This window comes from Cetorhinus maximus, chromosome 11, assembly GCF_964194155.1.
Source record: "Cetorhinus maximus chromosome 11, sCetMax3.hap1.1, whole genome shotgun sequence".
NCBI lineage: Eukaryota > Metazoa > Chordata > Chondrichthyes > Lamniformes > Cetorhinidae > Cetorhinus > Cetorhinus maximus.
Genome location: NC_135889.1, coordinates 39,393,204 through 39,419,798, shown reverse-complemented (window position 1 = coordinate 39,419,798; position 26,595 = coordinate 39,393,204). Strand labels below are relative to the sequence as shown.

At 41.3% G+C, this 26,595-nt stretch overlaps 1 protein-coding gene across 5 annotated transcripts in view; it reads right to left on the bottom strand.

The window, feature by feature from the left end:
- hecw2b (HECT, C2 and WW domain containing E3 ubiquitin protein ligase 2b) overlaps positions 1 to 26,595 on the bottom strand; it is a 413,575-nt gene that overhangs the window by 104,334 nt on the left and 282,646 nt on the right. For all 5 annotated transcript variants that reach the window (XR_013577941.1, XM_078551841.1, XM_078551844.1 and 2 more), the window contains 4 exons: positions 22,336 to 22,521; positions 19,626 to 19,760; positions 18,730 to 18,832; positions 12,700 to 12,796 (listed from right to left, as the gene is read on the bottom strand). Coding sequence is in view for 4 of the 5 variants with exons in the window: in XM_078551841.1 (XP_078407967.1) it covers positions 12,700 to 12,796; positions 18,730 to 18,832; positions 19,626 to 19,760; positions 22,336 to 22,521 (521 nt within the window). In the remaining variant the exon portion in view is untranslated. The remainder of the gene's footprint in view (positions 1 to 12,699; positions 12,797 to 18,729; positions 18,833 to 19,625; positions 19,761 to 22,335; positions 22,522 to 26,595) is intronic.

Here is a 26,595-nt window from a genome sequence, read left to right as displayed (position 1 = left end):
ATAGCAAAAGAAGCAAGAGCGACACAAGGAAAAACTTTTTTCACACAGCAAATGGTTAGGATCTGGAATGTGCTACTTGAGAGTGTGTTGGAGGTTTTCATAAGGGAACTGCACAATTATTTAAAGAGAAGAAAATTTGCAGGGCTATAGGGAAATGGCAGGGGAATTGGAATAGCTGGATTGCTCTTACAGACAACCAGCACGGACATGATGGGACAAATGACCTCTATTTGTGCTGTAACCATTCTATGACTCTATTCAATAATTGCATGCAAATATACTGGACAAGATACCAAGTGCGAGATTTCACATTTGCTATGTGCATCTCTGCCTATGCCATCACTAAAAAAAGCGTATCAGAAAAGAAAATCTGGTATTTCATTCAGGAATGCAATCTGGAATTGATGTGCCTGATGTGTGTTTTAAATCAATCAGAGAAGGAACAGTAACATGTGGAACTAAAAGTGACAAGAGCCACTCCACCTCATTTGTAATATTTGTGACAGAAAATGGTGAAATGAAAATCCAAGCCTACCAGGGCTGCACTGTTCCAGTACAGCTGCAATACTGGCATCTACCCGGCAATGTGGAAAATTGCCCAGGTATGTCCTGTACACAAGAAGCAGGACAAATCCAACCCGGACAATTACCACCCCATCAGTTTACTCTCGATCATCAGTAAAGTGATGTAAGGGGCATCAACAATGTTGTCAAACGGCACTTGCTTAGCAATAGCCTGCTCATTGGCGCTCAGTTTGGGTTCCATAGAGTCACTCAGCTCCTGACCACATTACAGCCTTGATTAAAACATGGACAAAATAGTTGAAATCCAGAGGTGAGGTGAGAGTGACTGCCCTTGACATCAAGGCAGCATTTGACCGAGTGTGGAATCAAGGAGCCCGAGCAAAACTGGAGTCAATGGGAATCAAGGGGAAAAACTCTCCGCTGGTTGGAATCATACCTAGCATAAAGGAAGATGGCCGTGGTTGGTGGATGCCAGCTTCCTTCCATCATAAAGTCAGAAGTGGGATGTTCGCTGATGATTGCACAATGTTCAGCACCATTCACAACTCCTCAGATACTGAATGTCTAATTGCAGCAAGACCTGGACAATATCCAGGCTTGGGCAGACAAGTGGCAAGTAATATTTGTGCCACACAAGTGTCAGGCAATGACCATCTCCAACAAGAGAGAATCGAACTATCGCCCTTTGACATTCAATGACATTACCATCACTGGATCTCCCACTATCAACATCCTGGGGGCTACCATTGACCAGGAACTGAACTGGACTAACCATATAAATACTGTGGCTACAAAGACAGGTCAGAGGCTAGGAATCTTGCGGTGAGTAACTCACCTCCTGACTCCCCAAGCACTGTCCACCATTTACAAGGCACAAGTCAGGAGTGTGATGGAATACCCTCCACTTGCCTGGATCAGTGCAGTTCCAAAAACACTCAATAAGCTTGACACCATCCAGAACAAAGCAGCCCGCTTGATTGGCACCCCATCCCCCACAAACATTCACTCCCTCCGCCAATGACACAGAATAGCTGTAGTGCGTACCATCTACAAGATGCACTGCAGGAATTCACCAAGGCTGTTTAGACAACAACTTCCACGACCGTTACCATCTAGAAGGACAAGGGCAGCAGACACATGGGTACACCACCGCCTGGAAGTTCCCCTCCAAGCCACTCACCATCCTGACTTGGAAATATATCGCCGAACCTTCACTGTCGCTGGGTCAAAATCCTGGAACTCCCTCCCTAACAGCACTGTGAGTGTATCAACACCACATGGACTGCAGCAGTTCACGAAGGCAGCTCACCACCACCTTCTCAAGGGCAATTAGGTATGGAAAACAAATGCTGGCCTAGCCAGCAAAGCCCACATCCCATAAATAAAAAACAATTAAGGGAAAAAGTATACCATGCGCACACACACACACACACACAATATACACTGTCAATAACGTTTACATAGGAAATGAGGTACAGAAACAGTCCATACAGCACAACCAATCCTCGTGGTAAAATCCACTTTCCTAGATTTGAACCACACAGCATCTCAAAAACATGGTTCTTGTATTTTTTAAGGTTCCGAATCTTCTTATGAGTTATTGGTCTTTCTGCACCGCTATGGCACAGCGGATGGTAAATGCTAAGCTTCTCAAATCCCAGAGGGAACCTTGAAACAGCTGCCATAAATGTTTTGTAATTTGTATTTTATTTCGAGATGCAAGCCTTGAATTCAGTAGTAATGCGTCCATCGAGACATAGAGGTTTTTTTTTACAAACCCAAATTAAACATTTATTAATAAAAGGAAAGATTTTAAGCACATACATAGGTCTACAAATTACTTCTATGATAACTCCTAGTTCCCCTAATTAATGACTCCCAGTTACACCTCCGCTAAGGCAACAGTAAAAACAAATAGATTTAACAGGCCCAGGCAAAGCACATAATACCCTGGAAAGTGACATTCAAAGTGAGTTTTCTTAGCTTTGGTTCCTGTGGACAGCAATTTTATGCACAGTGGCTGGAGGCTTTTCACACTTGTGTCAAATCTAGAATGCCTTCCCTCTTTCATATAACCTCATCTTCTTTATATATGTTTCTCTCTTTTAATGCAAATTCCATTGTTCCCATATGTTTTGCAACTTTACTTTTCTCATAATATAAATCTTTCATTGTACTCATTATCAGTAACTTTTGGGAAAAATAAACACACTGTTTGGCTTAGCTTCTTACAGCTGGGTGTAACATCTCAACTCTTTGAAATTCAAACTACTCTGGTTTATCTAAAATTGCAAATGTTCCTCACGCCTCACATTCTAAAACTTCAACCATGTTTACGTATTTAACATTTCAAACCTAGCTTCCCTTTTGATAACTCAAAAGCTTCAGACCAGCTGTCTGCAATTCAATTAAATTCCCCACACACAGAGAAACTAATCCAAACCCCACTATTAACCCACTTTTACACTAAATCACAATAATATCATGAAAATTATTACATTTTCATGACAATCTTCACTTGCATTTGTGGCTGAAAGGCCTGAAGATCTCCTCCAATGTCTCTGCCAACATGGCAGTGAAACAAGCAAACTTGACAATTTCCTCCCTTCGATCATACTTTATTTTTGGAAATGGACTATCGTCTGAGTTGCCAATCTTAGCAGACATTGCAAGATGTGAACCCGTATCCCTCTGCTTTGTGATGAGGTCATGTTGGTGCTCCAATCTGTCACCAAACCCGTATAAATTTTAAATCAGACCAGATAATTTAGCTCCATCTACTTCATTGCCTCAACTACCCACATGCCTTTCAAAAAAATCACTCTCATGAAGGCAGCCAGTATCCATAACAATGACAACATCACAACAATAACAGATTTACTTTCCTGCTCACTCCATACCTGCTGCTAAAAGATACAAAGCAATAAATGAAAGTTTTATAAAATATTGGATTTTGAGGTCAGCGGCAAAGTGACAGTGCTCACTGCTGACCTTGAAGAAAGCTGCCCATAAAGATCTAGTGATCTCTATGGTGAAGATTTCTCAGGCAAGGGGATCTCCAGGCACCAAGCAACAATGGTGTTATCAAGCAGGATAACCTGCCAATTCCATGGAATTATTCTCAAAGACAGCAAATCGGGACATACAAATTATCCTTCAATTTTATTGAATTTTACAGAAAGCAAAATAAACAATTGGGGCATACACATAGGATTAAAGTAGAAGCTAAATAATCTAAACAAACTCTTTTTTAAACTTATCATAATAGAGAAATTTGACATTATACAAAAATGAAATTAGTTTTTCAGGGCCAGACAGTTCTTCCGCTGTAATTATGAACTTTTAATTCATTCATGGGATGTGGGCCACAATGGCAAAAACTGTCAATTCTGCCATTACTACAGAAAAATACAGGCCATTGGAATAATTATTACATAAGAGGATAAGAACATAAAAAAATAAAAGCAAGAGGAGGCCATTTGGCCTATTGCACCAACTCTGCCATTCAACAAGATCATGGCTGATTTGATTGCGGTTTTAACCCCACTTTCCTGCCTGTCCCTCATAACCCTCGACTCCCTTGTAGATCAAAATATATTCAATGACTCAACCTCAACTGCCCTCTAGGGTAGTGAATTCCAAATATCAACAACATTCTGAGAAAAGAACTTCCTCCTCATCGCCATCTTAAATGGGAAGCCCCTTATTTCGAAATTGTCCACTAGTCTAGATTCCCCCATGAGGGGGAACATCCTCTCAGCATCTATCCTGTCAAGCTCATCCTGAATCTTATATGCGTCAATAAGATCATATCTCACTCTTCTAAACTTCAATGAGTATAGGCCCAACCTGCTCAACCTTTCCTCATACAACACCCCTTTTATTGCAGGAATCAGGTGTGTGAAACTTCTCTGCACTGCCTCCAATGAAAGTATATCCCTCCTTAAATAAGAAGGCAAAATTGTACACAGTACTCTAGATGTCATCTCACGAATGTTCTGTACCATTGTAGCAACGCTTCCCTACTTTTATATTCCATCTTCCGTGCAATAAAGGCCAACATTTCATTTGTCTTATTAATTACCTGCTGTACCTGCATGCTAACTTTTTGTGATTCATGTACGAAGACACCAATCCAGAAAGAGGTCATAAGGCAGCATAATTATATTCCTAATTGTAAGCCCTACCAGTTCCTACGTCCTCAGAGTACAAGAACTAAAAAAGCTTTTCCTTTAATTGGGTTATAACATGTTCAATCATATAGGCTTTACATGACTACAGACCAGACTGCGTACATGTGCAACTACAAATGGAGTAATATAAAATTTCTCTTCTTATGACAACTGATAAAAGGTTCACAATAGCACCCCAGAGCCAAACTGAATTTGAATTTGAGGTCAATTCAGGCAGATAGTAAAGGACATGCTGAATGAGAGCTGTAATTGGCACAGCGGTTACATGGTACTCAACCAACTGGCACAAAGAAGTGAGGGATTTGCTTCTTCTAGATGAAGATATGAAAAGGTAGGATATGCAGAATATTTTCAGATTCAAGCATCTTTTGTGGATATCCAAAAGTGTGATTGCCCTTCATGTTGGTGCTATGGTTTCATAGAGTTGAGTATCTTGTTCTGCACACAATGTGCTCTGATGATAAGCAATGGAGGAGATCCACCATGTTACCTGGTGCAAGGAAATGCAACCACTGCTCAGATAAGACCACTCCCACCTAGGGTTCATGGAGTAACTGTACAAAATAAGCAACTTCCAGCAGAGGACCTTTCAGACTGAAGCAATAGAAGTCAAGTATGGCATAACAGGGCAAATGGTAAACTGCAGTGTAACAGGTTGGTTGGGAAACATGAAATGGATTATTTTTGTCCTTGCTGTTTCTTTTTGTTGCTATCACAAATGCGTAGTTGTGATATTATAGATTTTGGGAAAAAGCTTATCCCTCTTTTTAAATGGATACAAGAAGCCTTAGAATTTAGCTGCCAAAAGTCACCTTACCTCTTCAACTGCAACATGGTCAAGCTTCCAGAAATCTTCACACATTGAGGATATTTTGTTCCCATCACAAAGATTCAGTACGTGTCTCCTCACTCAATGAATTAAGTTGGTTTTAAATGAGTGTGAGCATGGTGTTTTAAGACTAAGAGAGACAGTCATGAAAAAGTAAAATAGGAAGGACAAAAATAATCCATTTCATGCCAGTTTGAGTGACTTTAGCCAGGTCAACAACACATGAGCATCACAGCTTAAAACACAATCTACTCCTCACTCAAAGCCATCGGTGCACACATCCACGTCAGGGCAAAGTACAGAAACAAAAATACTTGTCAATTTTCCCTTTTACCCAGAATCACAAAGGATATTTATGGTACTGCTCCAGCTAAGATCAGATCAAAACACACACTGAATCTGGATTTTTCTTGTTCTGTATGGCACAGCTAATCAATGTTTAACTCACTGAGTCATGGGTAAAATCTTGTGCCCTCCCTGTTGGGGTGTAACTTAATCAAGTGGGAGGGTGGCAGGTGGGGGCCCCACCACTCCGATTAAGTCTGAGGTAGGAAGGCCCATGAATGGCCTTCCAGCCATGTCGCCAATTGAGGCCCTAATGGGCAATTAATGCCAAAACCCTGGCATGGTTGCCTGCAGGCTCCCAGGTACTCATAGGTACTCAGTGCCTGATCGTGGGACCTGGCATTGGGTAGGGGGTTGCCAGCTGAGAGCCACTCCCTGCCCTTGCTGCTGACCACACTCCCCCTCCCACTATTACTCACCTGTGCTTGGGTCCGTCTTCGATCCGTTGACTTGGGTGGGTGTCATACAGTAGTAGCCACTGCCTCTCCGGTGGCACTGCTGAGTACAGGAGAGCTGCCCAGTCTCTGATTGGCTGGCAGCTCTTGGCGGGCGGGACTGCCGTGCACAGGGTCCTGGACTCCAGGGGAAAGCCCGTCACTGGCTCATCAATTGCCTGTTGGCACAAGATGCAGTCAGCCTTCTAAAATAGGGATGTTGCAGGGGTCTCACCGACACTCCAGCCAGCAGCCAAGATCCCCATCACCTCCACAAGATTCCACCCATGAAGTAAGTACCAGTTTTTTGTTTAAAACAAAACCCAATAAATTAAATAAGTATTTCACACCAAGGTTGTTTTCCAATTCATAGTTTAAATTATTTTGAATAAGGAAATTTCACCCCTGAAATGGCAAATTTATTTGAAAAATACTGCATTAAATGCTTGATGTTTTTACACCAAAGTATGATTTGGGAGCAGGATAAATTGCAAGAGGATATTGATACACAACCAATGTAGAGTGAAAAACACTTCGCTTGTGTGAAGTGTGAAATGAATGATGAGAATAGCAGCACTAATGGAGCTTCTCCATTAAAATAATGCAGGCCAGTTATGAAATAATACAGTACTGTTGGGATAACTTTACATCAGCTATTCAAATTAACTGACATGCAAGAAAAATTATTCCACCAATCCTTCCATCCATTTTAAAAACACAGACACTCATGACCAAGCATAAATTTTCACAGCCAGCCAACTACAGACAGAAAAAAAGACAACGTACTCAAGCATGGTCAAAACATTTCACTGTCTAACAAAACAAATGTATGATTAAATCAAATGCAACACCAGACTACAAGAGCTAATACAATATAGAATAACTACAACTTCAATGCTATATATTATGGTACTTCAGCTAATTCAAGCCATGCTGAATTGAATAGGAATCATTGGAATATTCCAATTCTTGCAAATATCTGAGGCAATGAGGTGAGATCACTATTTGCAAATTCAGCAATGAGGAACACATTTATAGCTAGTGTACCCATTAATAATGTAGCCTATTATCAGCAATGAGACTCTGTATTGGAAAACCTCCCAAATGTGCCAAGAAATCACTGGAAGTAGATTCATACCTTTACTCTAAAGGGTTTCTGACCTTAGAAATGCTTCTGTGGGGAGGTGCCAAGGATAGGCATGGCATCTCCCACTCAAGGTTCATCACTGTGCAGCTCATATTTGTTAGATTTAAGGCCTACAAAAGCAGGTCAAGGAGCAAGTCACCCACGCACATTCAACTCCAAGGGTACATATTCCAGGAAAAACAAAAAAGTAGGCAAAGTAACCAAAAAAAACAGGCCCAGTGTCTGACAAGAGGAAGTCACTTTGCCATGAGGATTCAGAAATGACAAATCAGCACTCATGACTAGAGTTGAACTGCTAGACCAAACTCACACTTACAGAGACATGGAAGAACAGAAAGAAAACAGAAGATGTCAGAATAATAGTACATATTAGAAAATGTGTAAAATTCACATCGCACGGGGTTGCAATCGTATATGAAAAACACATAAGTGACAAAAGGCAACCACTGAGATACATTCAAATGCTACTATTTTGTGCATTTTCCGTATACTACAATGTCCCAGAATATTGGCATTATATGCCTGTCTGTCTTTCATCCTGCCTCGAACATATGAATTAGGAGCAGCAGTAGGCCACTCGGCCCCTCAAGCCTACTCCGCCATTCAATAAGATCATGGCTGATCAGATTGTAACCTCAACCCACCATTCCTGCCTGGCCCCGTTAACCTTTCATCCCCTTGTCAAATCAAGAATCTATCTAGCTCTGCCATAAAAATATTTGAAGACTCTGCTTCCACCACCTTTTGAGGGAGTTCCAAAGACTCACTTTTCAGTAAGAAACAGAAAAAACTTTTCCTCTTCTCTGTCTTAAATGAGCGACCCATTATTTTTAAACAGTGACACCTAGTTCTAGATTCTCCCACAAGAGGAAACATCCTCTCTACATCCATCCTGTCAAGAATCCTCAGGATCTTAAAAGGTTTCAATTAAGTCGCCTCTTACTTTTCTAAATTCCAGTGGATACAAGCCTAACCTGTCCAGCCTTTCCTCATAATCGCCATTATTTAAGTTTAAAATACTAGTCACGGACACAACTGTTTCTCCCTCAAAATGAACGTAAAATTCAATCATATTATGATCACTGCTACCTAGGGGTGCATTCACCAGGAGGTTATCAATTAATCCTATCTCATTGCTCAATACCAGGTCTAGTATAGCCTGCTCTCTGGTTGGCTCTAGAGCATGCTGTTCTAAGAAATTATCCCGAAAACATTCTATGAACTCCTCATCTATGCCCATTTCTGGTATTAGTCCAGTAAAAACCTTCTCTGAACTGTTTCTAACGCATTTACATTTTTCTTTAAATAAGGAGACAATACTCTAGATGTGGTCTCACCAATGCCCTGTATAACCTACCCACTTTTGTAATCAATTCCCCTCACAATAAATTATAACGTTCAATTAGCTTTTCTAATTACCTGCTGTACCTGCATAGTAACCTTTTGTGATTCATGCACTAGGGCACCCAAATCCCTCTGAATCTCAGAGCTCTGCAATCTCTCACCATTCAAATAAGCTTCCTTTTTATTCTTCTTGCCAAAATGAATGATTTCACATTTACCCACGTTATACTCCATTTGCCAGATCTTTGCCCACTCACTTAACGTACCGATGTCACTTTGTGGTCTCCTTACATTCTCTTCACAATTTACTTTCCTACCTATCTTTCTGTCACCAGCAAATTTAGCCACCATTCCTTCGGTCCCTTCATCCAAGTCATTTATATAAATTGTAAAAAGTTGAGGCCCCAGCACTGATCCCTGTGGCATACCACTCATCACATCCTTCCAACCAGGAAGTGACCCATTTATGCCAACTCTGTGCTTCCTGTTAGCTAGCCAATCTTCTATCCATGTCAATATGCTCTTTATATTCTTTCCAATCTGCCACCCATAAAATTCAATCATATTATAATCACTGCTACCTAGGGGTGCCTTCACCAGGAGGTTATCAATTAATCCTATCTCATTGCTCAATACCAGGTCTAGTACAGCCTGCTCTCTGGTTGGCTCTAGAACATGCTGTTCTAAGAAACTATCCTGAAAACATTCTATGAACTCCTCATCTATGCTACCTTTGCCCATCTGATTTTTCCAGTCTATATGTAGATTAAAATCCCCCATGATATTGCTGTACCTTTCTGGCAAGCTCCCATTATCTCTTACTTTATATTCTGTCCTATTGTGTAGTTACAATTAGGGGGCCTGTACACCACTCCAACAAGTAACTTCTTGCCTTTATCATTCCTCATCTCAACGCAAACTGCTTCTACATCCTGGATTTCTGAAATTAGGTTGTCCCTCTCTAATGTGCTAAGACTGTCATTAATTAACAGAGCCACCCTCCACCTTTTCCTAACTTCCTGTCTTTCCTAAATGTCACACGCCCTTCAATATTCAAGTCTCGATCTATGTCATCCTGTAGCCATGTCTCTGTAATGGGTATCAAATCGTGCTCAATTATTTCTATTTGCGCTATCAGTTCATCTGTTTTGCTTCGAGGTGAAGGGCAAGGGTTGGCCGCACTATGAACAATCTTTCTCCACTGATTTCTAGTCTCCACTGCCCTCACTGAATGTCCCATAGAGAGGCCAGTCCACATTCTGATATTATCCATCCATGCCATATTGGGTCTTCCATATGCACATTTTCCAGGTGTTTTGCCTCACCTCTTTTTCCAAACATTTCCTCCTGTTCACATCACTTGTCCAATACATGAGTTTCCTTGATATCACTGCCTCAAACAAGTTCCTCTTAGCGCCAGCTTTCTTGAGCACCCACTCGTTTGTCTGCTTGGCCATCCATGACACATGTAATATCCATCTCAGTCCTTTCACTTAATTTTGCCCACTTTGACTTTCAGTATCGCCACTAGCAAATGATGATCAATGTCACAGTCTGCTCCTGGATTATATATCTGTATTATATAGTGACATGTAAAAATATACCTAGGACAATATACATTTCATGTTTTAAAAATCAAAATATATTTCCTTTCATGGTTGTGTGCAGCACATATACATTTTCTCCATAATGTTACAACTGAAAATATTGGTTTTCAGTAGGGTTCAGGAAAAAGGTTCAGTTTGAAATGATACTTTATCCACAATAAAAGACAAACACTAAATTCTACGTTATGCTAGTCACTCCAAAAATGGAAAAGCCATTACTAAGGTGTTGCACTATTAAACAGATAGCTAGCAATGAAGTTACAAAGGGCAAACTAGAAGCAGAATCTGGAGCTACAATACTTTTACACCAAACTCAGACATGGGTCTCCAAGTTTGATAAAATGCCCAGGGCTTAGCAGAGGCCTAGATACAAGAGTTAGCGGAGATTGCTGAGGTGGGATAAGACATGCATTTAGAGAGAGGGAAAGTGAAAGCAAAAAACATGTAGTATGAGAAAGAATGAGAGAAGGAGACAGAGAAAGAGCAAAAGAGGAAAAAAAATGTAGTGCGAGTGAGAGAGAGAGGAAAAGGAGGGGGAGATATTCCTTGTATTGCAATAGACACATCCATTCCACATATTTTAGAATACTCCATTCTTGTTACAGATATGTGACGATATTTATAATGGAGGAACATAACTAAGGAACACTGTGTACTGAATAACATATTTTTGCTTTTCTTAAGCAGAAACATGTCTGATGTTCTTAATTTATTACACTTAAACGTAATATTGAAGAATATTTCACTGCAGATTTCGAGGGCAACCTGACAATTATGGCAGGAAATCTGACACACGGCGATTGAAAATACTTCTGAAAGTTAATCTTACCTCATACAGTGCATCAATAAAAGGAATATACTCCAGGTTGTACAAGAAGACATCAAAAAATAGTGTTTTGACATTGATTGAAACAAGCCAAATCCCTAAATGTGTGTTTGCCTCTTTCATCATGAACATTAATTTGTTAAGGTGAGTTGGTTTGGAGTGGGTGCCATCCAGGCCCACGTTGCTTTCAAAATTCATACAGGATGGCAAACCAACATCTCTTAATTGTTGCCCTGCCAATAGAAGGTTCAGGTAGAATTCGCAAGGCATAGGCACAACATCCAGGAGCCTGTGAAAATATAACTGCTCTGCTATGATTTAATGATAAGTATTATAGTTCCTACCTGCCTCAAAATACTTTTAAGCAGTAAAAGCAGGTTTGTCAAAGTCTTTTCAAACAGCGCTCTTAATGATATCGAGTTGCTGTTGTGTAATATTTCACAATTTGCTGATGGCACCAAGTTATGTTGTCACATGAAGAGGACATTTGAAATGGAAATTTGAAACGTGCACATAATGAAAAGAGTAATTAACCACAATTCATTTAAAATATCGAGTCATTGCAAGGCAGTTATAAACAAAGGTGCATCTCAAGGACGTCTGAGAATAAAAATGAAAAAGGTTATTCTATTATTGCCCAGATCATTCAAGAAGTCAAGTTTGGGGTATTGTATGTAAAATTAGCTAAATTAGGACAAAAAAGATGGTTGAATGAAAATATGATCAACTTTTACAAAGCTGAGGGAAAGATTATGGTGATGCAAGCAAGCTACTTAGGTGCAGAGAATTAGAAGATGCAAGCATAAAATTAACAAGGATTAAACGTGACTCAAAATTATAAGGAATTATTTTCCAAGATTTTTTATATTGAAAAACTCAGGTAAAGTAATGGTTATGAATTATATTTATAAAATTATAATTAATCCTGTCAATGGCCTGCTGATTAACACTTTTAAAAAGGAAATGGAGACTCTGGTTGGGGACAGGATTGAAGTTGAGAATAAATTGAAATGATCAAATGCTGCATGGGACATGATGATTCTTCATGAGACAATAGATACGTCAAGGAAAGTTAAGGATGAATAATGTATTAGTTAATAATAAGGTAACACAAATATTTGCATTTTTGCTCATTAGTTTCTGGGATGAGAGTATGCGGACAAACGTTGCAAAACCTTTCCTTAGGAAATGCATTGCGTGGATTCCATAAGAGAGTGTTGTATATGTTTCGTGGAAAGGAAGAGTTTGATGGGCTCAGTGGCTCTCTTCCCCCTTTAGGTCCTAAGTTCTTAACAGTAAGTCCCACATAACTTTGAGCATTTACTCTGGAGAATTCCTATGAAACATTGCAGCATAGATGTAGGGTCTAAAATATCAGGGGTAACTGTACAGAAAAAATGTACAGCATCACACAACCAGCACCACCACTTGGACAATCAATGGGATTACCTGAGTGAGTGATTCCTGATAAGGTCTGGCTGGCGCTCTTGAAGAATTTCAAAGATGTTTGGTTGACGCAGAAATGCTACAATTTTATCATTGTAAGCTGAAAACAACAGAATATCTCATCAGGACAGGGATTATAAAATGGAGAATGCTGAACTGATCTGTACATTGGGGCTGTAGAAATGATCAAACAATTAGAGATTGGTTTATATGATCTACTCAAAAATAAAAATACAACTTTTATTGAAACATGTTGCCTGAAGACATGTTAACAAAAGTTAAGAAAGATTAAAGTAATGCTGGATTCTCCCCCACTATCTCTGGATTTCCGCTCCTGTCCGTCCTGGACTCTCTAAGTGAAAGGGAGGTTAGGCGTTCACTAGCAGAGGAGAACCCCCGTACTAACTTCCCTTGATTTTCCCTCCATGAAAAAAGTGTTTCCCTTGATGTCCTGATCAATATCTGGAATTCACCATGTTGGAGTGATGGATACAAACTCCTGCCCTACTATTCTGATTTGCAGACCATAACCCCATACCTAAAATACTGAGGGTGTAGTCTGTACAGTATACCGAGCAAGTACATGCATCTGATAGCACATATACTAGACAGTTAATGCATAACTTACATTGCCTTACATCCAAAAACAACAAGCTATGCAGCAACAAAATAGCTGTCACCTCATTTTATAACTAGTTTCATGGAACAAAAGTGTCATGAAAGAGATTTTGCCTCATTATTAAACAGAAGTGCCTGCAAAGATGTCATAACTGTGAAGATTTTGGAGCAGACTGCTCCAGAACGTAACTAGTGAAGCCAACATGTCCTCTTTAATGACTAGGATTTGGCTTGTGTAAGGCAAATGTTATAAGCTTGTTTATTCATTGTTCATTCATCAAAAACAGCAGAAATGTAAACAAATTCTGAAAGCAACTCAACAAAGTAATATTTATGAATATATGAACTTAGGTGAACATATTGCCAACAAATCAGGATCTGCAAACTAATCTTCAGTTTTTGGTTTTGGAAGCCATTACTCATTAGATTTTGTGGACACAATATAGATCAAGAAACAGAATTAGTAACATTCTGAAATATGCTGATAGATCACTTGGGAGTAAGTAGCTTGGAGTCCAGCTCAATGCAGTACTACTTCTACAGAGTACTTAATTCAAGAATTTGGTGAGCAAGGGAGTTACATGTAGTGAGGGAAGAGGTGCTATTCTGGTCTTTACAAAACATGGAGTGGTCTGAGAGTGGAGCAACAGTGAGACTTGAGAACTGAGGCCTGGAGGCATTAATTAGGTGAGCATATAGGTGATTGGTTGGTGAATTTCATGGTTTTTTTTCTGCAGTAGTTTAAACTAGGGCAGGGAAGTATAAGTACTGTGTTCAATTTATATATTAACTAGTTAATATAACTACAAATAATTGTTGAGTGATATTTCAAAACTTGAAAGCCTCATTAGTTAAATAAAATACAATAGAGAGAGCAGGGCAAGTGATGCGTTGCAGCTGCAGCATGTTGGTTCTGGTGGACACCAGTGTAATCCACAGCAACCACATCTGCAGTACCTGTCTGCAGCTCAAGGAACTTTGGCTTAGATTTCATGAGCTGGAGTCTGAGCTTCGGGCACCGAGATGCATCAAAGAGAGAGAAAGTTACCTGGACATTTTGCTCCAGGAGGCAGTCACACTCCTTAGGTTAAATACTTCTGATTTGGCCTGTGATCGGAGAAAAGAGGAGGGTACAGAGATCCAGAAGGGAGCATTGGAGGGCCATTAGTTCTTGCACTTGTCCAACAAATTTAAATTTCTTGCAGCTTGTGTGGACGAGAATAGGGGCTGCATGGAGGATAAGCAGACTGAACACAGCACCATTGTATAAAGGGGCATTCAATTGGGGGGAGTATAAATGAACGTAGGGGACAATATAGGTGGGGGAAAGATACTATTCTTCATTGCAGAGAGCATTTGTCCTGAGGGCTGAGATGTCTGTCTGGTGTCAGGGTTAAGGACATCTTCTCCGGGCTCGAAAGGAATATGATCTGGGAGGGCAAGGATCCAGTTGTCATGCTTAATATGGGTATCAATTACAAAGATAGGATTAAGAAAGATGTTCTGCTAAAGTGTATCAGCAGCTAGGGGCTAAATCATAAAGCAGAATACAAAAGTAATAATCTCTGGGTTACTACCTATGCCATGAGCAAATTGGCATAAGGGCAAATAAAATCAGAGAGTTAAATGCGTGGCTCAAAAATTGGTATGGGAGAAATGGGTTTCAATTTATGGGGCAGTGGCACAAGTACTAGAGAAAGATAGAGCTGTTTTCTTGGAACAAGCTTCACTTAAACTGTGCTGCAACCAGTGTCCTGGCAAATTGAAGAACTAGGGCTGTAGAGGGGGCTTTAAACTAAATAATGGGGGGTTAGGGGAAGGCAAATTTAGAAAGTTAAAGAGAAAGGACAAGGCAATAATGCAGGATAGTTGCATGTGTAATGGAAGCCAGAGTGTGACAGGAAGGGACAGAACATACAAACATAAGAGTGCACCAGCCACCAGGGTCAGATAGTGAAAAATGGTAAAACGACAAAATTAAAGGCTCTTTATCTAAATGCTTGCAACATTCATAACAAGATAGATGAATTGATAGAATAAATAGACATACATGGGTATGGTATGATAGCCATTACAGAGATGTGGTTGCAAGTTAACCAAGACTGGGAACTGAATAGTCAAGGATATTTGATATTTCAAACGGATAGGAAGAAAGGAGGAGGAGATGGGGTAGTTATGTTAACAAAAGATGAAATCAGTGCAGGAGTGAGAAATGGTCTTTGCTCAGAAGATCAAGACGTAGAACCAATTTGGGTGGAGATAAGAAATTGTGGCTGATTTAAATTGTTATACAGATTGGACAAATCAAATTGGCAAAGGTGGCCTTGAGGATGAGTTTATAGAGTGTATTTGGGACAGTTTATTAGAACAATGTGGAATCAACCAGGAAACAGGTTATTTTAGACAAGGTCTAAAGTTATTTTAGAGAAGAGTTTATGAATGATTTCATAGTAAAAGGTCCTCTAGGGAAGAATGATCATAATATGTTGGAATTTCATATTCAGTTTGAGAATGAGAAATTTAGATCTGAAACTAGCATCTTAAACTTAAATAAAGGCAATTCCAAAGTTAGGAAGACAGAATTGCTTAAGTGGATTGAGAAAATAGATAAAAAGGTAAGGTGGTAGGTAAGTAGTGGCAGACATTTAAGGAGATATTTCATATCTTAAAATGAATATATTCCATGGAGAAAGGAAGGCTCTATGAAATAATAAACCATCCATAGCTCACTAAGGAAATTAAGGACGGTATCAAATTGAAGAAAAGATGTACAATGCTGCAAAGATTAGTGGTAGACCACTAGATTGGGAAAACTTTAGAAAGCAGCAAAGGATGACAAAAAAAAAGGGGCAGAGATTAGGATATATGCAAACTAGCAAAGAATATAAAAAGAGAGAGGAAGAGATTCTCCAAATATATAAAACAGGAAGAGTAGCTAAAGTAAATATTGGTCCCTTGGTGGATGAGACTGAGGAATTAATAATGGGGAACAAAGAATAGGCAGAGACCTTGAACAAGTATTTTATATCTGTCTCTAGAAGACACTAAAAGCATCCCAAAAATAGTGGGACATCATGAGGCAAAAGGGAGGGAAGAACTTAAAACAATCAAGATTACTGCTGAAAAATGCTACGAAAACTAATGGCACTAAAGGTTGACAAATCCCCTGAACCTGATGGCCTGCATCTTAGGGTCTAAAAGAAGTGGCTATAGGAATAGTGGGTGCATTGGTTATAATCTTCCAAAATTCCCTAGATTCTGGAAAGGTCCCAGAGGATTAGAAAACCGAATTATAACACCTCTCTCGGTATTCAGGAACGATGGGGGACAAGTACAAAGCTATAGGCCAATCAACCTAACATTTGTCATTGAGAAAATGCTAGAATCCATTATTAAGGAAGTAGTAGCTGGACATATAGAAAATCATAATATAATCAAGCGGAGTGAACATGGTTTTATGAAAGGGAAACCATGTTTGACAAATTTATGAGTTCTTTGAGGATGTGATAAGCAGGGTGGATAAAAGGAGAACCAGCAGATGTGTGTATATGAATTTCCAAAAGGCATTTGAAAAGTATCACATAAAAAAGTTACCACACATGACAACAGCTCATAGTGTTGGGGGTAATATATTAGCATGGATAGAGGATTGGCTAACCAACAGGAAACAGAGTCAGTATAAATAGGTTATTTTCAAGTTGGTAAGCTGTAACTAGTGCGGTGCCACAGAGCTCAGTGCTGGAGCCTTTACTATTTACAATGTATATCCCAGACCTGGATGAAGACAGAAGAGTATATCGTAGCCAAATTTATTGATGATACAAAGATTGGTGGGAAAGCAAGTTTTGAGGATGACACAAGGAGTCTGTAAAGGAATATAGATAGGTTAAGTGAGATGTTAAAAATTTGGTAGATGGAGTATAACGTGGGAAAATATGAGGTTATCCACTTTGGTGGGAAGAATAGAAAAGCAAAATATTATTTAAATGGAGGGAGACTACAGAATATTTCAGTACAGAAGGATTTGGGTGTCCTTGTACTTGAATCACAAAAAGTCAGCATGCAGGTACATGGGGTAATTAGGAAGCCAATTGGAATGTTGGTCTTTATTGCAAGGGTGATGGAGTAGGGAAATCCTGCTACAACTCTACAGGGCATTAGTGAGAGCACACCTGGAGAACTGCATACGGGTCTCCTTATTTAAGGATGGACATATTTGTATTGGAGACAGTTCAAAGCAGATTCAGTAGGTTGTTTCCTAGAATGAAGTGGTTGTTTTATGAGGAAAGATTGAGCTTATGATCATTGGAGTTTAGAAGAATGAGAGGTTATTGAAACATAAGATTCTGAGGGGACCTGAAGGGATCAATGTTGATAGGATGTTTCTCTTCATAGGGGCGTTCCCCTTATAGGGGGCACATTTTAAGAATCAGGTGTTAAGACAGAGATGAGGAAGAATTTCTCATTGACCTTTGGAATTCTCTTCTCCAGAAAGCAATGGAATCTGGCTCATTGAATATATTCAAGGCTGAGTTAGACAGATTTTTGATCTCAAGGGAGTCAAAGGTTATGGGGGGGCAGACAGGAAAGTGGAATTGAGGCTACAATCAGATCAGCCATGATCTTATTGAATGGCAGAGCAGGCTTCAAGGACCTGATGGGCCTACTCCTGCTCCTATTTCTTATGTTCTTGGGACTCTGTGCAAATGAATAAGCACAAATTCTCCTATTTCTCAATGAAACAGAAAGCAGTGGAAAGAAACTGACATCGTCAACTTCATGTAAATAGGGTTAATAGCTGATGAACAGTAGGAAAAGTATATCTTTCATTTGCACGGGAACTTTGAAGCAAAAAGAAACAGTTAAATAAAATTAGGTATATTGTGTAAAGTGGCAAATAATTATAGGCAAGACTGATGTTGTTCCATGAATCCCAGAATTCAAAGCCATTTTATAAGCTGCTTTGACCATTTTATAAGCTGTTTAAGGCATTGCTGTAACCCCATTAGGCAATTTGCTGCCACCAGGTGGCGGGAAGCAGCAGCTACTGTGGGGAACAGGTGTTTTTCTGGAGAAAAATGTAAATACAACAAAAACATGCTAACCAATAATTGTCTCCATAGGGGAATGCTTCATGCTGCCGCCACAAGTATTTGCTCGCTAACAAGGAAGTCAATTTGGTGCCTGAGTTATATTAAAGTATTCCTAAAGGCAAAGTGCTATATGTATATTGGCATAAAATATAGTTGAATTGATAAAAAGTTTCACATTTTAACAAGTACTATAATATAAATTGTTTAGAAGTAGCTGGATTGTGTCTCTTGTTTGAATACTTGAGGCTGAGGTCAGGCTCATTCCTGTAGTACTCCTTAACACCATCAGCTTCACACCATGTAAGCAGAAAAGTTAACATACCCACTGGTACCAGGTCCTGATTGTGGTTTCGACTAATGGTGCCAAAAGTGCTGGATGGCCTTGGAATAACTGGGGGGCCTGCATGACGAGAGTCATCAGCCACCTAGTAAAAATAATAAGTATTTAGGTGTTTGAGGAACAAGATGCTACATTCACAGCAGTGATTGCCATTTCACAATTAGTTAAATATATTATAATGCACTGAATACCGCACTTTGCATTTTCACAGGTTATGTGCAAAGTATTTTGTATATTCTCCCCACTCCATTTCTTGGCTATCTTGCATTACACAAACCCTAGCAGAGAGTGGGAAACCTATTCCCAGGCCTCATCCACAAGGAGATGGCCACGAAAGGTCCGTCTATTGCTCTTTCTTTCGATGAGGAAACTCTTGGTCTTCACACAATATCTCTCCACAGTATCATGGGAAAGACTGGCATCTTATGCACAACTGTGCACATGAATCTGTGTCCCATTATCACACAAATCAGCTCATTTTGGCTCCAGTGTACCAAGCAGCCATCCCAGTGCCAGGTTTAATTTAGTTTCAGAAACAATCACAGATCTTCAAGCTCATTTGAAAGGTAATTTGATCTATTTGAAGAAATAAATGATATAAATCTATTCACAACAAAGCTAGATGCCTGATGTACAAAAAGCAAACTTTCCAAACAAGATAGAAAAAATGTTGTGTTTAAGATAGAACTTAAAGGTGTCCGTTTACTTATTTCCTATTATTAATCACCTTGCATCTTCTTAGGTAAGATGAAATGTATTCTGATGATTCAAATAACATTAGAGCATGCATATGCAATCCCAGCAATACTCTTGACGCATGAATCTTAAGGCTCTTTTTGTTCATCCAGAAAGGCAAATCAATTGTTATTGGTACCTACCTCACCAGCACTGTGGCTGCGCTGCCTTTGCAAGTGCTGCCGATGAACTAATGCGATTGAGGGCCTAGCAGTTTGAAGAGGGAGTCGTGGGTCTATGAAAGTGGTGCTACGGGAATTGTGATCAACAAAAAAGGGCTGGAAAAGGACAAATCATATCAGAACATATGTAGAACATACATATCATATGCAGACAGAGATCAACAACAGATTACACGAGGTGCTTGCAATTCTACACTGTTGTACAGAAATTTCTAGACTTCATTTTAAATGTCACAATAGGGCATTCAATCACAGGGGCTTGAAAATATAAGAACCTCATTGTTATAAAACTGCATCTTCTAATTTAACTGAGTAACAGCTGAGGTCCTTCAACACACAATGGATTTTCAACAACCAACTTTGTCAATGGTAAATAAGAGAATACTCCCAAGTCATCATTCAGCCAAACCCATAAAGCCTTCCTCATATCCAAAGGAGTTCTTCTGAGGTTGGAACTAAACACAATTAAAAAGATTTAAAACGTGTATGAACAGGTGTAAGAATGCTTTGTACTATATTGTTGATATGAACCCAAGTACAAGTAGTTCTATTCAAAGTCTCAATACAGTACATTAATACTCAATACATCCTCAAACTAATTAATTTCCAAGTGTAATCTAAAAGCCCATCATTTAACCATATCATAATAAAAGCTTGATTGACAGTTTTAATTAAAGATTGATGACAACTCATTAAGTAAACCTACAGATGGTAAAATCTAGATGTCTGAGTCCATTTCACATTTCAATCAGTGTGGACCTTAGATTGTTGCACAGGCATCGGCTGCTCGAGAATAGCTTAGCACTCAACTGATCACCAGTTGATCACCATTTAGATTCAGTGGTTTGTAAAAATATTATATGTAATATTGGCTCATGTAATTCATAGGGACCAGCATGTAGGCCTCAAATTTCCTGAGCACAGTAGATTCAGACATTTTAGCACTTTGCATTGGAACCACTGGAGAAGGAAAAGAATCTGGCATTGAGCTAAGAAGGGATAAACTTTTGATTGTAGAAAGGAAGCAGTTTTCTCATCAAATTATTAAACTTTAGGGGAAAATGCTGAATTCGGAAAACTCAATGTAAATACACTTAAATTATTTATAAGAAAAAGGGAATGCCCAGATTTTTGCTTCCAGGTCGGGTGCGCAGAGACAGGACATTTCCTGGCCTCGTGAACCAAACCCAGGAAAATGAGGCCCAGAGAGCCAGGTTTTTGTTCTGAAGTGGCGGGGTGGTGAGGTATGCTGGATTAGAAGTCATGCCACCAGCCCCCGAAAGAGTCCAGAGGCTGACGGGTGTGGAAGCGGGCTGTGCTGAAGGCCTGCCTCTGTTCACGAGCACTTTGGTGAATTTATTTTTAAAATGAACAAAGCAAAAAGCAACCCTTCAGCCCTCACGCCTCACAACCCATCATCATCACCCCACACCCTCCCCATGACCTATCCACGCCAACCCATGCCACCATATGCCCCTCTACCCAGCCCCAATGGCCACTCATAACCCCATTACCACCCTATGCACCTCTACCAACTCACTATGGGCCCTCATACCCTATGCCCTTCTACCCACTCCTATGGCCCCTCTAATCCCTAATGCCACCCTATTTCCCTTTACCCACCCCATAGACAATTTTAATACGTTGAAATTCCTTCAGCTAATCTCTTATAAAAACAAATATTTCTATTCTGTAACCACTTGGAACTGTCAATCAAACTGCTCACTGAACGGGCACCCTGCTGTGATAATGTTAAGTTCTAAACTCAGTCGTGCAGTGCAAGTCTTATTATGATAGCTCTCAAGCTTACATCTATAGACAGGGTGAATATCAAGCACTGTTTTTTTTTTAAAAAGGGCTTTGACAGTTCTTTGACAGCTTTACAGTTTTTGACAGCTTTGACAATTCTTTGAGAGTTCCAATGAGTCTTAGGCACAATCATGTCTAATTGTAACAATTCCAAATGGCACCTTATCTATCCCAAAGGGCCCCTTACCTCCTCCAAAAGGATGCCTTACTTTTCAAAAAGGTGTCCCGGGACCATATCCAAAGGGGTACCTGACTTCTCCAAAAGGGTACCCTGGCTATCCAAACAAATACACAAGTTTCAGATCTGATCCTACTAGGTCTAATCTACACACTTCAGGTTTCAGATACCTACCTCACCAAAGTCAGACAAGTGGAAGCAGTTGTTAATTTATAAGGGCACCTGCGTCGGGAAATCACGTATATGAAATTTATAACCTGCCCCCATTCACCTCCTCCAAAAATGGTGGCAGTCAGGTTCAGGGACGGGACTTCTGGATTCGGGTTTCTGCCGGCAATTTCGCACAGACAGACAGCCTCTTTGCGCAAAAATTCAGGCCAAAGACTTGCTTTTCTACAGTGCTTTTCATGATTGGTACATTACAGCTAATGAAATACTTCTGAAGTGTAGTCATTATTGTAATGTAGGAATAAGTTGCACAATACTTCTGAAGCTCAAAATCTATGAATTTGTATATTTCAACTCTAAAATGAAGTTGTTTATGGATTAGAGGAGGGGAACGATTTTCTCTTCCAAAAAAAAACCAGGCTTAATCTTAAAATGAAGTGTCAAAAAGTCACAGTACACTGTGACCAAATTAATAGGCACATGGAGCCTGACCTTCCACGTTGGGGACCTGCTCACCTTTCCTTGATGGTCATGCTTCATTTCCCATCCTCTTGGGAGTTCCAGCTGTTTATTAGCAAATAAGTTCAGGAATGACACCAGATCTCGATTATGCTGATAGCGCTCAAAGTTATGGGCGTCCCGCCTCACTTTGGTGATCATGTGTTTCAAGCATGTGTTGGTTGTAAACATTCGATAGGCACACTGACAAAAACAATTCAAAATTGACAAGAGTGATGATCACAATATGGGAAATTAGCATCTCTCGGGTAACATAAGATTATTATTTAAGATCATGAGGAAGTGCTAAGTGAATAGCACTGTTGCAAACATAATATGCAATTAAGTATTTTTAAAATCCTCTCAAACAATCACATTTACAACATTTCCTTTAGTCCTAGTACAATTCGAAACATAATACTCCATAAATTGTTTGATCATCCAAGCATATATTTCCCTGATGTCCTTCAAACATGGTCTTACCCAAAGACTCCTCCAGCTCCTATTTAAAAACATTTGAACCAATAGAGCACAAACTACTTTGATGGCAGTCTATTCAACCTTAATATTACACTGGAAAGAATAATCCCTAATTTTGGTTCAACTTGTCACTTCGATCCCCATATTCTGTGATTGTGATTAAATAATCATTCTCAGTATCTACCATCCAAAACATCATGTCCCTCTTTCAAGTTTTTCTGCAACGAAACTAAGTTCTATTGTTTGAACATCTCCCGAGAGCTGAAAATCTTAAGTCAATGTCATCCTTGTTGCTTTTATCCAAATCCTTAGCAGTACATTTGCAGGAAACTTCAAAAAAAAAGTCTCACCGATTAATTGTAACCAGTTAAAATAATATTTTTTTGAGTAGGTACCCATAAGACATTTGTCAGGTCTTTTTAATAAAATAATTGGCATCCAAATTATTTTTTACTTTTGACATCCATCCATTTACGTACATTTAATGTTCATTGCAGGAATGTGCATTATTTTGCATTGATGCACACGATCCATTAGCTGTCCTTTACTTCACCTGTTTAATTTTCTCTGAATGCCACTAGCATTGCTGAAACTAATTAAATGGTCACATTGTTCATTTCCTCAAAAACTTTCATATTTCTAGAAGTACCCTCTTCCATTTCACACGATAAATGGTAGCGCCTGAGAATATAAACACTCACAGAAGGTCCTGTCACCCCATGGCCCTGTCTATTATCACCACTTTCTTATGTTTTTTTAAAGCTGTGCAATACCGTCAGCGCCAATTAAACTGGGGGTCCTCATTATGTCATCTTCTTCAGAGGTTCTAATGTAACAAACGGCACGAAATTCCTAACGCAACAGTTTCCTATTTTTCAATGTTAAGAGATTAACTTGTATCAAATGTGCAAGGAATTTTATTATCTTTTGAACACTTGGGGCAGAATCGTCCCAGATTTACATTATGTGCAGTAGCAGGTGGGGCAAAACGATGTGTTACCCGCCGGCCGTGATGGTGGGTTTTCACGCCGTATCGTCCCAAACCCACCACATTATTTATGCGTTCCTGGGAAACACGCCGTTTCCTTGGCAGGGGTCTCCAATTCGCCCACCCGTCACCACCTCGCCGCTTCATCACACCGAGCACCATATTTAAAGTCCAGACGCGCACACACCTCAGTGCTTCCAGCCCACGACAACTGCAAGGAAGATGTCCACGAAAGCCAAAAAGACTGCCGCCCCCAGGTTTAGCGACGCGTCACTAGAAACTCTTTTGGATGCCATGGAGGGCCGCCGCGATGTCCTCTACCCCACTCTGGCCGCAGGATGGGCAGCGGCATGACCAACCAGGCATGGGAGGTGGTGGTCAGTGCCAATGCCCTGCAAAAGAGGACAGCCACCCAGTGCCATTACAGGATGAATGGTCTCATCTGTTCCACCAGGTTAACTCACTCTTCTCATCGCTCTCAACTCACAAACCCATCACACATCCACAGGGATCTCACACCTCAAGGGTCAACATCACTAACTGCCACACACACCCTCACATCTCCATCAGGCCATTATCCTCTTGAGCTTGCGTCCTCATCCTGTCCATGGCTTCACTCACCATACAAACATTCCACGCAGTGCCATGTGTCCTGCTCACACTCTCTTCATCTGTTTCCATGCAGAAGAAGCCTGTTCACATCAGCAGGGAGAAGTCCCAGGCCGGGGGGTGGAGTGGCCGACATTAGGCCCCTCACTCACTTTGAGGAGCATGAGGTGAGGATGTGGACTGTGCCTGTGGCGACGGTGAGGTCAGCAGCGAACACCTACCTGAGAATCCTGCACCACATCATCCCTCAATGCAACGGTGAATGCTCTCTCTCCTGCTTTTGACTCTGCTGCTATGCACCACTTATCTCTACATTGGTTCACAGGGAGCTCTGCCAAGGGGCCAACACCCTCAGCCAGCCAGTCCATCAGCTCCATCCACGTCCTCGTCTGCAGCCAAGAGGACTCCTCCTACAGTGAAGAGGTGGAAATAAGGAGCCTGGAAGACCTGTCACCGCAGAGGGAGCAGCGGCCCACGAGTGATTATGGAAGGAAAAGCGTGTGTGGCAGGGCCTTTAGTAATCTTATGCAAGCATTTCCACACGCAAGCGGATCCTTCACATTTCACACTCATCACAATGTCCTGAGCATTTTGAACATTGCCTGTTGGGGACCTGCATCTCTGCTCACCCGCCAATCACACTCCCATGCAGCACATGATCTCGCCCACCACGGCTCCCAATTCACTTTCAATTTAGACAGCATGGTCTGGATTCGGTTCTTTGTGCACTCTCTGGTCTTATCCCCTCCCCCAGTCACCCATTTCCTTTCCCCCATCACAGTTGACCCCTCCCCAGCATCACCTTCCACTTCCCCGGCATCACATTCCACCTCCCCTCCATTACTTACCAGCCACAACCCTTTTCCTTTGGGGATGGCCAGGTGAACATTCCCTTCCTTCCTGAAAATCCCACCCCCATCCACATTCACCTCCACGACCTCCTCCTTCCCACCCCCAGGGCCCATGTCTGCTTCCGGGTCCCCACCAACCACCCTCGCCGTCCCTATCACTACTGTCAAACCCTCACCCTCCCACCTCACTCTGCCCTCGGTCATTCTTACCCTTCCTCCATACCATGCCCACCCTCAGTTCACTCCCTAGGAGGCAGGCATCAACCCATCCGACCCCTCCCGCGTACGTCCACCTGCGCATCCCTGACTCCCTCTGCACCTCTTCACCCCTCCGCACTCTTGGAACCCCTTCCCCCCCTCCGCACCCCTTCCTCCTTGGAGCCTCTATCCCCTCTGCATCCTTTCCCCCTGGGAACCTTTTCCCCCCACCGGAACCACTTCCCCCCACCAGTCCTCCCACTGCCCTGGACTCCTCCCCAGCCTTCCTGACTTCTTCCTCCATCCTTACCCTTTCAGCCACCCTTAGTCCCTCACCCCTCCTGACTCCTTCCTCCAGCCATAATCCTACCCCCTTCCTGGCTCCTCCTTCCACTACTACTTCTTCCTCAGCCCTTACTCCCTCTCCTCTCCACACTCCTTTCCCCCCCCTTACACCCTCCCCTCTCCGCACTCCTTCCCTTGCACAAACCACCCCCCTTACATCTACCTCCCCAGTTGCAATCTTCTCCCCGGTTACCCCCTCCTGCCCTCCTCCGTTCTCCCACCCTCCCAACCTCCCCCCATCCTGACACCTTCGTTCTCCCCCTCCCAAACTCACCCCCCCAGGACACCTCTTCTTCTCCCAGACGATCCTAGCCCTTACTCTCCCACCCCCTTGACCGTCACCCACGTGAGCATCAACGGTGACTTTCCAACTTCCGTAGGCTGCTTCGCAGCAGAGCCATGTCCATGAGAATCCACCCAGCATGCCATGGACGTTCCTCCAGGATCCTGATGCTGTCAGGCTCCAGTATCTTCTATTCCTCGGGTGTCCGTGATAGGAGGAAAGCCCTGGCGGGTAAGTCCCGACTTCTGCATGTCACACTTGTCAAGACATGTTCTACACCTACGTGCTTTCCCGCGACATGGGCGTGGGGGGGGAGTGGAAAAATTCCGGCAAGCGGACCTAGTAATGATATGCTGATGCATTACCATGAGGCTCCCGATGTCCAACGGTGGAAAACGCAGCCTGCCTTCGACAGACTAAGCGGACGATTGCGAACTGGTTTCACGCCGTGGTGAAACTGACCGCGCCATATTGTCCATTCACGCCACCAAACGCACCCAACGCCAGCAGGCATGGAAAATCCC